At 36.4% G+C, this 14,233-nt stretch overlaps 1 protein-coding gene across 1 annotated transcript in view; it reads left to right on the plus strand.

Moving 5' to 3' along the window:
• CCDC146 (coiled-coil domain containing 146) overlaps nucleotides 1-14,233 on the plus strand; it is a 79,081-nt gene that overhangs the window by 46,405 nt on the left and 18,443 nt on the right. The window contains exons 5-10 of the mRNA XM_074827858.1: nucleotides 6,725-6,782; nucleotides 7,329-7,505; nucleotides 8,107-8,180; nucleotides 9,524-9,751; nucleotides 10,714-10,900; nucleotides 13,541-13,636. Of these exons, the coding sequence (XP_074683959.1) occupies nucleotides 6,725-6,782; nucleotides 7,329-7,505; nucleotides 8,107-8,180; nucleotides 9,524-9,751; nucleotides 10,714-10,900; nucleotides 13,541-13,636 (820 nt within the window). The remainder of the gene's footprint in view (nucleotides 1-6,724; nucleotides 6,783-7,328; nucleotides 7,506-8,106; nucleotides 8,181-9,523; nucleotides 9,752-10,713; nucleotides 10,901-13,540; nucleotides 13,637-14,233) is intronic.

Here is a 14,233-nt window from a genome sequence, read left to right on the forward strand (position 1 = left end):
AGCCAAATACAGTCCTCTGTAGTTATGAATCCCCAGTTGACCCCTCTTCCTTGAACTTCTCCTGTCTCCTCCTCAACTGTATAAATTTCTGGCATTGCAACACCCTGGGCAACAAGTTCCACGGATTAACTATGCAAGAACTGCCACCTCCTTTCTTTTTTGAACCTGTCTCCTACCAGCTTCATTTTATGCCTTGTAGTTCTTTTATTGGATGAAACAGTGAACATCTGAGCCTGTCTTCATTTTCACTGCTGCAGGATGGTTTGATAGATCTCTTTTACATCCCCACCCCTTAATTTGTCAACTTTCTAAACTGAGTTGCTACAGATTATTTAGTTGTTCCTTGTTTGGAATCTGTTTCATGCCTGGTGGTAGCATTGGGTCTTATGTATGTTGTGGGTACGGAGCGAGGAGAATGTGCCTTGGTTTATGTGTGGATTTGTTTATTGGGAGAGAAGATACTGCTTTCCAGAAATGACAGGGATTTTAATGTTGGAGTAGTGTAGAATGAACAGAACTGGCAGAATACATATCTGTGTAGGAAACGGATGAGTGAATGTAGCAGGGAAATGAGAAATGAGCTATGAAGAAAAACAGATAATGGATGTGAATACATGTTTGTAAAGAAGGGATGTGTTTGGTACCTGTGAAAGACAGTGAAAATGAATGTCCAGAACAGAGTTGTGAGTAGCAGGTGATCTAATAGTAACACTGATGTAAAATGAAGATCAATACGCCTGATGGTTTTATACAAATAATAACGTGATGTCTTCTGAAATATCTGCATGCATGGGCAGTGTCACAGACAGAGGGGAAGCTGCACCAAAGATATTACAAGTTTGCTGTTAGGTGACTGCTTGGTTTCCTTCATTTTTCAGAAGGATAGAAACGCACGGTCCAACTTCTCTTGACCCTTGATCTCTCTGGAGGACAGTTTCCCTTGTTGTCCAACTGTGTTAATACAGTCTCAGCAGTGCTTGGCACCTGCAAGTAAACATCTCTTTGAGAATTAAGACTAATGGCTGTTTAGTCTGAAAATAAACATATTGCTTATTTACCTCTTAGGTGTAGCAGGCGGGGTAACATGGAGCGGAAAAGCTTTTGAAGGGATTATCTATGTCTCTTATCTATTGCTTTATCTTTTTCTTAGAAGTCTCAGATCTCGTCTACTGAGAAATACTGCTGAGCTAGAAGTGAGAGAGAGCCTCTGCAGATCTTCTGCTTCCCTGTTTCTGTAAGCCTTTCTTTCTCTGAAGCATCTCTCTAATCTCTGCTGCCTTTACTTCCTGCCTCAATTCACTTTCTCTGATAGCTAAGGGCACTTAGCACCCTTTTTTCACTCAGATTCAAATCTGACAACAGTGAACTTTTTCTCTTGAAGAGTCATATAGATATACCATAACATTAGCAAAGTTATTTTTTATCTCAAGTTCCCTTAGTAGTCTATGTTCTCTTTTCCATATTTCATTTTCTATTTGCTTGCCTCTGTAAACAGGTTTTTTCCAGATAAGATACCTTTTTCTGAAGATGATATTTCATCTTCTGTTTTAATTCATTATTGTTCCAACAAGTAGTCAACATTCCAAGAGTAAATTTAAATTGCTTTCCACACTGTAGTATCAGCAGGTTTTCAGGAATTTTGTGAGTTTTCATAGCTTGACTTTTTTCATAGCTTGAATAGGTAGATGAGGTGTTCAGAAGCAGGTCTGATGGACTTCAGCTGTCGGGGAAGTCACCCCAAGAGTGACTGCATGGGTGTGGTGTACTCCCACTGTTGGTGTGCACCTCCTCTTCCGTTTTGTGTTCCTGTTCTGCTGTACAGTTGTACTGGGTTCATTGCTAGTGTGTCTGCCCGAGTGCTCAGCACAGGAGGGGAACAACAGTTTGAAGAATTTTACTGAGGTTATAAACTTTGGGCCACTACCCAAAAGTCAGAGCTGACTCCAGGAATATTCTTCCTCTCAAAAACTATTAGGCAAGTGTAATAAAGGAAAAACTGTGATCCCAATTCAGTTCTGGTACAATTGCATTGAGATCCGTGAAGTTTCTTCATATGACTGGGACTGAACAAGCCTCAGTAAATAAGACTGAAAAATCAGATAGCACGAGAATGAGGGAAGGATCAATGTGATCAGCAAGGATTTGTTCTAGTTTGAGGAAACTTTTCATTTTTCATGTCCACGTGAGGCTTAAAGTCCTGGTTTGTGAGACCAAATAAAGAAGACCTGCTTTTCTTTATCAGGTGATAGTATCAACAATAGTTTATTATTGAGAAATAATAAATATATCATCTAAATTTATTTATAATCTAAACCATATATTTAAAAGTAAGCAATTAATTTGCAATGAAATTATCTATAACAAGAGTTTGTGAGATTAAAGGTGCCTGATTCTTGAAAACAATTTTATTTTAAAGCCTAGGTCCAATCTACAGCCCTCACAGTCATTTGTGCAGGTAGCAAAATGTCTATTCACCAAAGTACTACATGCTGTTGCATTCAAGTCAGTATTGCAAAACGGAGTTTGTCCTTGCAGAAGCATTGCAAATATGGAAAATTATTTCAATGCTTGTAATTATTTCAGGATTAGTCACTCAATAATTAAAAAGCAAAAAGTTAAGCTTTTGTCCATAGTTTTTCTAGTAAAGAATTACAGGCCATAAGTAAAATAAATTGAGTTACAGCTGAAGTTTTTATCAAGTAGTCTTGTGACTGCATTCTCTGGTACACACAAACTAATTACAGCTAAGAGCCTTACAGGAATCTCGTGCTGGCAGCTTGTCAGCTGTGGTATCTTCTACCTGTGGTCACTAGATTTTAGCTGTGAGGTGCTGAGCACCTTCTATGGATTCCTCAGCAATCCCAGCTATGTGTCAGAGTAGCTGAAGGAGTTTTCTTTCTTGCATGATAGGATTCATAATGCTAACAACATTCTAGCTGTTTTGTGAGCTGAGGAATTGAAATGAAACTCTGTTGCCAACTACCACTACATTTCTTAATCTCTCTGACTTAATTTTTTTATTTCTGTGTCAGTTTGCAGCTGTAGACATCTCTCAGGGAAAAGTCTGGAATGTATTTTCATTAATGGTCCAATTTTCTGAGTGTTTTTTTTAACTCATTACATCTGCATCCATGATAGCTTTTCATATACGGTACCGCTATTAAGCTTTATGAAAATAAGTAAAGCAATGTGAGAAGCATTTGCAAACGTTAATGCTTAAACTTGAAGAGTTTAATCTTCTTTTCATTATTTATGTTGTTATATGTATAATAATGATTAAAACCACATGATGTTGAAAAATACACACATCAAAGAAGGGCTATAAAACAATGGGGATTATAAATGCCTAATGCCAGTTGCAGCTATTTTTTTTGTTGTTGTGATTGCTGTCTAAGTATTTTACAGGCAGTCATGAGGCTGATGTCCATCTATCACAGATTATGACATTCAAATGCTAAATGGAAAGACCAGATTTTTCTCTGCTTATCTTACATTAAGCTTCTGTGTCCATATAACTATTAAATCAGAGACTGAACTTAAAATCCTTGATTTCTTAATCTGAGTTAATCATCCTGGTCTCCCTTTAGAGTCAAAAGAGAGAAATATGCTATCTTCTACCGGTACTTTATCTCATCCTAAAATAGGCACCTGGGATATAAAATGACCTGCTCTTTGGAAGTTCCTGTTTTTATCCCTGACAGTAAGGAAGCCTGGAGATGTTAGCACAGGCGCTACTGTCTGACTTTTGGATGTGGGCAGCTGGACCAAACCCATTGCTCAAAAGGGAGACATTCAACTTCTTTCTTTTACCCCCTTTTTCTTTTGACACCTTCCCTAATTTTTGTGTGGAAGTAGTTGGTCTGCTAGCTCTTAAGGTAACTTGATGCTTGCTGTTCTGTGGTGCCTTTGTTTATGTCACAGAAAATGAGGTGTTCAAATCATTTTTCTTTTGCTGGATAGAAAGGTCTTTATTGTGAAACTGGAATGGCTCCACAGGAATCTGTCCTCATGAGTGAAGAATGTGACAAAAGAAAAACTGTCAACTTTGCTCTCCCTCCTGATTTTTGGGATTTCTCTTTTGATCGTCTGGCATGATATTAAAGAGGGCACAGCATGGAATAATGATGAGCAATGCAGTACAACTTTAATCAGTTTGCACAGGACTTACTAATCAGAGTTTGTGGCAGTCAAAGAGTTACGTGTATTTGGGCAAAGTGCACATTCATTATAATTAGTTTGATTATGCCTGTCCCAAGGAGTTCAACCAAGAATCCTGCCAAAGTGTGTTGGGAATATTAATTGTCCTTATTAACATATTTATACATTTAGACAACCTGTTGGTAAGTGCAAACATTGTGTTTGGCCCTCGTGGCATTCCAACACAATATACTCAGTTGTAACTTATGGCAAGAGTACACAGGAGCAGACCAAAGCTGCTATCACAGAATTGAAGTAGCTCAGTCTTTAATGCAGTTTGATCCTTGTGCTCTCCCTCACTGACTTTAAACTGTAGAACATACAAGGAGTAGTTGCTGAGCCCCACTGCAGCAGAAAAGAAATCACCATATGGTGTTTCCTTCTAGTCACATGTACTTGTACTGTACACCTGCAAAATTCTCCTGTGTGTTTCATCACTCTTCTGTGCAATTCCTTAAGTTATCATAGATTTTGCAATAGAACTTTTTTTTGTAATTCATTTTATCAGTTTTTGGGAAAACTGATCTAAATTCAACTTTTTTCTTTGAAAGATGTTTTTTTGCAAGCTCATTCACTCTGTGTGTGTTCAAACACTGGTATTCAAATTGGGTTTTAGATTTACCAGTCCCTGTAGAGGCATACTTGTACTGTGCCCATTCAAATATACATACATGCTGGAAATCAACAATGTCTACGCTGCGCCTTTATTTTCTCTCTGCTCTTTATCTGAGCCAGAGCTTGTCCTTCATGGGGTTTTTTTGAGAGTGATTGCAACACCACCAACCCAGTTCTCTTTTTGACTATTTTCTTTCCTTGACTGGAAAGATGTCATCTGAGGCATCCAGGTATAAACGTTGCTCCTTCTGTTGGAGGGCCAAAATATAAGAAAATTTATTGGAGATGGGGAGGGAACCTTAAATCATCACTGATAAAGAATTGAGCACAAGATCCTAAGGATGATCCTCCACAAGGCTGGCTGCGAGGAGACTGATCTCTCTCCCCTTGACCACCACCTTCTGAAACCTGAACCACCACCATGCAAAATCTTGGGTTGCCGCTGAAAGGTTTTGAAGAAAAAAAAGAAATACCAATCAGCTGCCTCTCTTTTGTATCAGCCACATTCAGAGGCAACTGTAGTATCTGCTTTGGGTAGGTGAGGCTGCCCTAGGACTTCCTTGCCATAGTTTGTAGCTCCAAGTGACACAGCTATTTCATGAAAGCCTGTCCCCTTCTCTTAATACTCCCCTTATTTAAAAACTTACTTATTCCAACAGACTGCCCTGAGTCTCAAGGAGGCCTGACCAGCACATCCTCCAGCTGGAGTTACAAATGCAGATTTAAGTGATGAAATTGATTCTTTGCTATATCTGGGACAGATGATTTGGTTGTTCCACCTATTCCCCAGCTTCACTCTTTACTCCTTTATAGCCTGAGACTCAGAAATGTCATCATAGGTACTAATTACATTGCAAGAATCTGCCTCCTTGTTCCCAATAAGTAGCACAAGGACTTAATTAAATTCAGTTTGATTGTGACAACACGGAGACTGCTGTAGTCCATTTACCTCCTATAGGTGCAGAATTGTTCTGTGCATGCACTGGGGATGTATTGATGTATTTCTTCACTGGGGCTAATTTTTTATATTTGCAGTATTTAGCTGCCTGCCCCCAAGCAGCTTCCTGTTAAGTCCAACAAGCTTGTTGGTTCAGCTCCACTTTTGTAGTCACTCCTTCATCTTTCTCAGGGTAGCATTACTGAAAACACACCCAGAAGATCTAAGAGCTTTCCTATTTTTGCTTTCTTTCTTCTTTCCTCTTTCAGTATCTGTCTCTATTGTTGCCTGAAATTAAATTGCAACATAGTTTTGGATATAGGTTAAGATCACCATGGCTATTCAATTTAGTTTTCTACTATGCCCCATTGACTTAGTCTACAACCCCTGTCCCCTTTCAGGATTTTTTTTCACAGAACCCTGTTCATATTTGAGGAGGTTCACTTACAGTTGCTTAAAGTGTGAATGTGTGTGTGAGCAGTCACTCAAGAACGTTTCTCACTAGCAGCTGCAATTTCTTTGATGTGTGATGTCTTTGTGGATATTTATAACGCCACCTCCTCTTTCCTTTTGCCTCAGTTCCATATTAAAATTTTATTTTATGAGGTTGGGAGGAACTGTGGGTGTAGGGTGCCATCTGACCTGTTACACTGTGCTAGTATAAAGACAAAGGTGAATGAGGCATAAATGCATCCCTGCAGGAGGTGGTAAGACTAAGAAGAATCAAGTTCAAATGTTTAGATGTATGCACTGTAGAAAAAGCCTGCATGTGTACAACATGTCTTTTAGGACTTCCAGTTAGCAGTCAGCAACCTTCCTTCAAATCTAGACACCTTTCAGTTGTCCCTGATGATAATTCACGATACATTTTAGTCTAACACAAGATAGGCTTCCATACTTTTTTACCATTTACTATATTATAGCAATATTTATTATATTACTAATATATTTAATTCTGTTTTTATTTTCCTGTAGTTTGCAGGAAGAAAAAAGGCTTCTGGAAAATGAATATGAAAGAATTCCAAAACAAAGGGTAAGCACAAAACATGAGAAAAACCATGTTTTATGTTCTGTCAGCTAATATATAAAAACAGCAATGAAAATGTTTTCACAGTGTGTAGCTCTAGAATCTATTTAAAATCTGGAATACATAGGAAAATCAAGAGGTAGATTTTATAGGAGAGACTATCATATCATTTAGGTTTGATAACTCTAGGGCCAGCAATGAGTAACTGATTCAGAAAAGATCTGTGTATTCTTAAGTTTACTCAACAGAATTTTTTACTGTATTTAGCAAATGGATACTGCATATAGAGATAGCTGCAGGTTTTTGGTTCTAGGATGAGAGTATGGAAAACACATTTGCAGTCATAAATCCTGATGAATATATGTGGTTTTGTTGGAAATAAAGTTCTCATGGTTATTGATAGAAGAAATACACATCTAGTAAAAAATGATATTTCACACCTTGTTTTAAAAAAATGTTGTCAACATTCAATGTTAATGATTCTGTAGTATCACAAGCCTGCAAAATGTAAAAGGGAAAAGAAAATTAATCTCTTTTACTTGATTTTTAAAGGAAGCAAATAAGAAAATTAAACAGTTGAAAGAAAATTGTGATGAGCTCTGCAAAGAAGTAATCCGAAGGAAAGCCGAAATTAATGCAATAAAGGAAGATATTTCATCCAAGCAGAAGCTGGTGTTAATAGATATGAAAGAAACGGAAAAGCTTCTGGAGAAGCAGGCTAATTTAAAAGTAACACAAAATTAGTTGTGTGTATGTATATCTCTGGGTGTGTGCGTGGTACATGCTTTGTGCAAGGAAACAGTGAATATTCTGGATGTGTTTGTCATTCCAGATGCATTAGATGGCATTACATTATATATTACATAATTTTTCAATAGGTGTGAAACGTGCTGCTGTGCTATGTCCTTTATTACTCCTTTAGGAAATAATAATAGTCATGGTTTTGATTTAAAAATAGATTCTATAATGACATTTGCTATGTTGTGTTATTGTAGGCTGCTCTAACATATGCTCAGATCCAAGTTAATACAGATCTATGATGAGAATTAAAAACCATACCCAGGTCTTTGCTGCTTTCCTCCCCATGGTATAGATAACAATCAGATGTATTAATAATATTCAAGCATAATTTTTATCTTGCAGACATAATGAAATCATAAATATCAATGTTTAGTTTCAAAAGTAGCAGCTACAATTCCCTGGGACAAGCTCAAGTAGTTTGAAAATATGTTTTCTGCCCATTTTCACAGCAGCTCTAGATGAATATTACTTCTATGAAATCTCATCAGATTTTGAGGCTATTGGTCTAACCTTTCTGTTTTGTCACTAGGATGAGCTAGTTAAGATCCTTGGTGTTCCATCACGACTTGGAAGAGAAACTGAGAAGATGAATCAGAAAAAAATGTATGCTCTTAATAAATAATTAAATATACGTGAATATGTATGTATGACTTATTTTCATCCATTTGCTACAGAGATGATTGAGTATAGCTGTTGATTGATATTAGGATCAACATTTAAAAAAGCATCTATAATCCACTTAAAATCCATGCACTGTACTGAAATATATAGTATGTGCAGTGAAACATTGTAAATTTAAGTACAACAAAGAAAAATTTAGAACAAAGCTTGGTCAAAAATTGCTTAACCATCTTACTGTGCTGCATTACTGTATATCAGATCTACTTAGTAAATTTTTAATGGAAAATAATGTTACCATGTAATCTAGCAGTTAGGCTTTTTTACAGTTTCTAGTCCTCAGTGACTGTCTATTAGTTTGTCTCTATTGGCCTCAGTGAAACTAGCAGCTTTCACAGCTACGTCTGGCCTGAGCTAAATAATCACTCTCCCTTGATACTTCTGTACCAGCTTTTTAGCCAGAGGTGCTTTGCTGTAAGCTCCTGATGTGAATTCTGGTCTCTAATATTTCAACAGGGAAAATGTAAGCCAGTAGCTAGCCTTTTCTTTCTATCTTTTGTGTAGTTGGGGTTTTTTTTCCCCTAAAGCGTGACATGTACTGCTTTCTGTATGTGTAAAATCTGATTAGCTCTGAGCAGTTTCAGCCAGGTCACTTGGAGATCCCGGCAGTCCAATTGTCATCCAGATGAATGAAGTTTTTGTACCATGTTCAGGCACAGGGTTACACTGAAGTTTTCATGTCTCCTGCTTGCAGTCCTTATTTGTAATATAGAAATTGTTTGACTATGTTAAATTTCTCAGTTTTAAAACTTGTATAATGGTTTTCTCCTACATTTTCCTCACTACTCTGCTTAATGCAACTCTGCCATCATAAATATAAGAAGTTTTTCCTATAGTGTTACAGAGAAGCAATTTTTAAAAAATAGTACATTGTATAGATTGCTATTAGTGAAGTATTTAAATGAGTCTTTATACTTGTGTCACATCACAGAATGAACTAACCAGAGTTCCCAGTCTTGGGAATAATATTTAGAAATGTCACACCCATGTACCTATAATGTTGACAGAAATCAGTTTACTAAAACTCTTTTTAATACTGTTATGGGTATAAACTCCCTGTTAGCCCCATGGCTATCTGCAGTTTTATTGTTGAACTGTATTGGCATTTAAAGACTTTCACTGTACGTAGTCTGCTTTCAAACATGTGATGTAAATAGTTGTGTTGAAATTATTTTGTGTGTCCATGAAAACTGGCAACTTACATTTTGCCATTTAAATATACATCTGGAAAAGTTAACCCCTACTGTTTTGTTAAAATCTATCTACAGCGATGCAGAGAAGAAGAAAGAAGCCCTTAATGACCAAATAGAAGAGTTGAATGGTACCCTGAAAGCCATTGGAAAAAGGACTGAAGAGATTTTGCAAGAAAGAGAAGATGTAATGAAGGAAATGGATGGGAAACAAATTTTGCTAGAAAGCAAAGAACGAGAATGCATTACTTTGACAAAATTACTAGAAATTAGCAGAGAGGAGGAATCAGCAGTCCTATCAGACAGGTTAGAGTACTAGACATAAGCCATGTAGTATGGCTGAACAACTCTCTGTTCTGAAAGATGTATTTCATTTCTCTGCTATATTGTTTATGTTTTCAAGTTTTATGATGCAACCAGTGTGGACTAGCAATTATTAGGCTTGGTTTTGACTTCAGAAATGTTTATATAAACTACTGGAATCTAGGATCTGGCTTGAAGTAGAACATCAAAAAGCATAAGCATTTGATAAAATCCTGGGAGAATGAACCTGGATTTTGCTCTGAAAGGGAAATCTTTTAGAGGGTTTCTCTCTCCAGTGAAAATATTTCTTTTTCTGTGTAACCCACAGAAAGGAAATTGAGCAAGAAGAAAATATGTCAGAATTTTCACTTTCAAATGAGGATCATAGATTTCTGCACCCACGTACTACGGAATTTCGGTGGGGACTGGTTACTCATCTCTTTAATATTCCCTTGAGTTATGAGCTTATATATACTTGGTAAAGTAAAATAAACTGTTAGGTTGATTGCAAGCTTCAAAGGATTCCTTCTTTTCAGAGGAAGATGTATAGTTGTAATCATGGCCATACACTTAGCAACAATGATTTTGCCTTTAAAGTTTTGTATTAAAGGATAGTGGCACTTTAAATTGAAATGTTTGAGTGAAGCAAATATGTAAATATTCCCTCTTACTAAAAAATGTGGTTTCTTCTTTTTATAACTAATAGTTTCTCTGGAATTTTTAGCATATTTAGAACAGGCTGCGAGATCTCATTGACATCATTAGGAATAATATCATTGATTAAAGTGATAAGAATGCTATCTTTTTAGGTAATTTGTGTCAGTAGTTTATGCGTTTAGTTTATGCATTTATCTTGCTGCTCAGCCATAATGATGCAGTACTCAAAACCAATTAAAAATGTTAATGCCTGTTTGCATACATGTCTTGGTCAAGTTACCTGCTTCTAAAATTCTGTGTCTATACAGAGCAGCTCTGGAAGATAATTTAAATAAATGTGTCTTGGAGAAAAAAAAGCAACATGATATTCTCATTCAGAAGCAAACACAGAAAGATAGAGAACTGAGAAATTTAAAAAAGATGCAGTTACAACTGAATATGATTTATGATTCCTTGGAACAAGTTAAGTCACAGCATAAAAGACTCAAATTAGAGGTCTGTATGAATGTATTGATCGCAAGGATTCTACTGTCTATGAAATCTTTTGACTGGTCCTAAAAGGGTGAAGGGGAGAAGACTGTTTTAAGTCTTATGCACATAGAAGTGACAAGAGTGTTGCTACAACTAACAAAGAAATCTCTAGGTGCTCTAGCTCTAGTAAAAATACTGCACCAAGATATATTTGGACTATTCTTAAGAAATGGATTTAGGTGGGACCATCCTATCAAGGAGAATTGGGAGATTATATTGGCACTGTGGTGTCATGTCTTCCTCTAAAGCACTGTAGAACTGTGGTCATTTATGAGTGAAATAATATAGTGACTTTCTCATTGGCATCAAAAAAATTTGTGTCGGAAAAATAGACCCAAGTACTCCCTGGCTCCCAAATGATTAAAAGATATACCTTTTAAAACTTGAGGTTTGTTTGTACATTACTGTAAATTTATAATGTATTTAACATTATTTCAGGGGACAGGAAACTAGCAGTATATAAAATTTGGTATTAAATAATATGAAATAATTCCCTATGTTCTAATTGTTTCCACTCAAATTTCACCTTCCTCATTTCCTCCCTGCATTAATATTTCACCCATTCCTCTTCCCATACTGATTTACTCTTTTTTGTTTTATTTGTGCCTTCTACTATGCAGTAGAGATAAAAGTGAAATTCTAAGCAGTATTTTACTCCAGAAGTGCAGGATGCTACCCTAGCGCAAACAGGCCATGGCAATATAGTTTTTTTAGCTTATCCTCCCATGCTCTGTGTTTTCTCTGATTCCTTTCTTGTTGCATTTAGAAGAGAAAATGTGAAATCACCGCTCCTCTGCAGCATGGTCCATTCAAATGCAGTACTGGAGTATGAAAGACTAGAGTGGCAAGCTTGATTATGCTTGACTTTTGCTATCTTGAGACTATTTTAATTTGTAAGACTTGGGAACACACCGAGGAAATGTTAAAATATTTTAAGTAGTTAAAGGAACTTTAACTACTTAAAAAGCCAGATTTACATTTATTCATTGTGATTCCAAGTGAAAAATCCACAAGAATTAATTGCTAGTATAAAAATGTGATTGCAGAAGCAGCAGTACATCAGTGTGCTTCCCCAAATTTCTCTTACTTTAAATCACGTGCTAAGTGCAGAATGACTGGTTTGTAGAATAAGGAAATTACAGGAACACTTCCTTCAAATGTGTTTTTCTTCTTAGTAAGTTGTGAAAGGTCAGCTATTGCTAAACGACGACATTCTGTGTGAAAGAGAACTGGCTGCCACCAGCCCCAAGCAGAACACGTTCCTCTCCGTGCACGCCTTCCCTTTGGTCAAGCCAACACAGAGACAGCCAAAAGTGCCTAAGTTTAGTCATGTCTTATGTGAACAAAAGTCCTTAATGGATTAAAGATGTTTATATGAGCTTTCTACTTTTAGACTCAAGAACTTGATGGCATCTTTAGAATCCCATCCTGAAAATGTGGAAATGCCTACTTACAGACGCTACAGACTTTTACACAGCAGAACTTGCTTAGAATAGGTTTTATTGACCTTTTAGCAAACCTAAGTCAAATAAAATCTCAGAGTTGGCAGCTGAAACCAAAGTAACTCCGCAGCTTGACCTTTACTGTGCCTCTTGTTTCCCTTTCTCTTAATGCAAGTGAATAACTTCTAATTTTGTCACAGAGGTGAAAGAAAACCCTAAGTGCAAAACATCTCATTATCTGTATTGAGGTATAGTGTTTTGACCTCTAGCATCTGGCTGAGATCCGAGAAAGATAACACAGGGTTGCATGTATTATCTTTGAATAGTTTCCAGATGCGTCATTTAGTGTCATTTTTCCCCACCTGTATGAATTACAGATTTGCAATTACAGACAGGCAACATATGCCTGCATAGTTAACCTGCTGTATTTAACCGGAAAGAATTTTTAAGTGAAGTTAGTCACTGTGAGGCCAATACAACCTTTTGCCTTACAAGTCGTATCATGCACGTAGTTGTAGTGGGATTGTTCAGGTATATTTTAGTCAGAAGGTAGTTTCTAATGTGTCTTCCTTCACACACTTCATTTTATAATCTGATTGAATAAACAAATTTTCCCATAATGTACAAGAAAAAATAGGACATAACTGTTTGTGTTGTTAGTTTTAACTTCTAGAGACTAAGAAGAAAACAGGAAAATCCTACTTTAATAATGAGAAGCAAAAATTATGATATCAAACCTACACGGATGAGAAATACTGACTGTATTAAAATCAGTGGTAGATCTAATTTTTTCCTTCAGTAAGGTCAGAATTTCACTCAGAAAATCCTATGTGAATTTAGAAGGTGACATCTTTGCATAGACTGTGTTTTGCCTTTTTAATGGCAGTTTAGTTGCTGAAAAACACAACCCTCATAAATTCAGTGCTTAAACTGGTCTTTGTGAAGTTTAGTGTTTATAGTTAAATTCTTAAAAGATAAATGTGAAAAACTTGGGTATGTCATTGAGGAACTCTACTCAACAAAGAACTCTTGGACTAGCTATTGTAACAAGACAGAAAATTCACTTCTTGATTTGTGCAAGTACTTCAAGTAGATTATCTGCAGTTTACATTTTTCACATCTTCTGTTTGCTTCACTTGGTGTCCTTGCTTTATTTTTGTAGGTAGAAGCTATCCCTAAAAGAAATGGAGTATTATTAGAAAGACGACGAGAACTGCAGAAGGAAATTGAAATGACCAAGAGGAGTTTAGCTGAACAGGTGTTGAGTTTTGCTTTCTCATGCTTTTTCACTATAACAGTTGGGTTTCGGTCATGAGAATAAAGGGACTGTTTGAAGAAAAAATGGTGGGAGTTTCTAGCTGCAGCTTTCTGGTGAGAAAACATGCGATAGTATTTATTCAATTTTAAAGACCACTTGTTTGTCATATTCAAAAAAACATTTATCAGTGTTACTGGTCACACATTGGAAGGCAGAAAGCAAATTACTTTCTAGGTTAAGTCTTTCTGAATATCATTAACGACGTTACAACTAGTATATGGGTATAAATATGGGTATAAATTTCTAGTATATGGGTATAAATTTCCTTTAGATATGGCACAGTGTCTTGTTGAAACAAGGGCAATTCAGCATTTGTACATTATCATTTTTCATCTTCAGAGTTTTGTCATTTGTGGATGTCCGTCTCTACTCAGCACAACCATATATAGTGTGGAAATGCAGATGTCTTGATTATGAGAGTATTAGTACTTGCCACTCTATAAATGACACTATAAGAAGCAATATATTTCAGACGTACCTGCTTCTTAAGATCATACCTCCTTATCTTCTTTCCCTTATATCCATTTTCTTTTTTGT

This window comes from Strix aluco, chromosome 5 (assembly GCF_031877795.1).
Source record: "Strix aluco isolate bStrAlu1 chromosome 5, bStrAlu1.hap1, whole genome shotgun sequence".
Taxonomy (NCBI): Eukaryota; Metazoa; Chordata; class Aves; order Strigiformes; family Strigidae; genus Strix; species Strix aluco.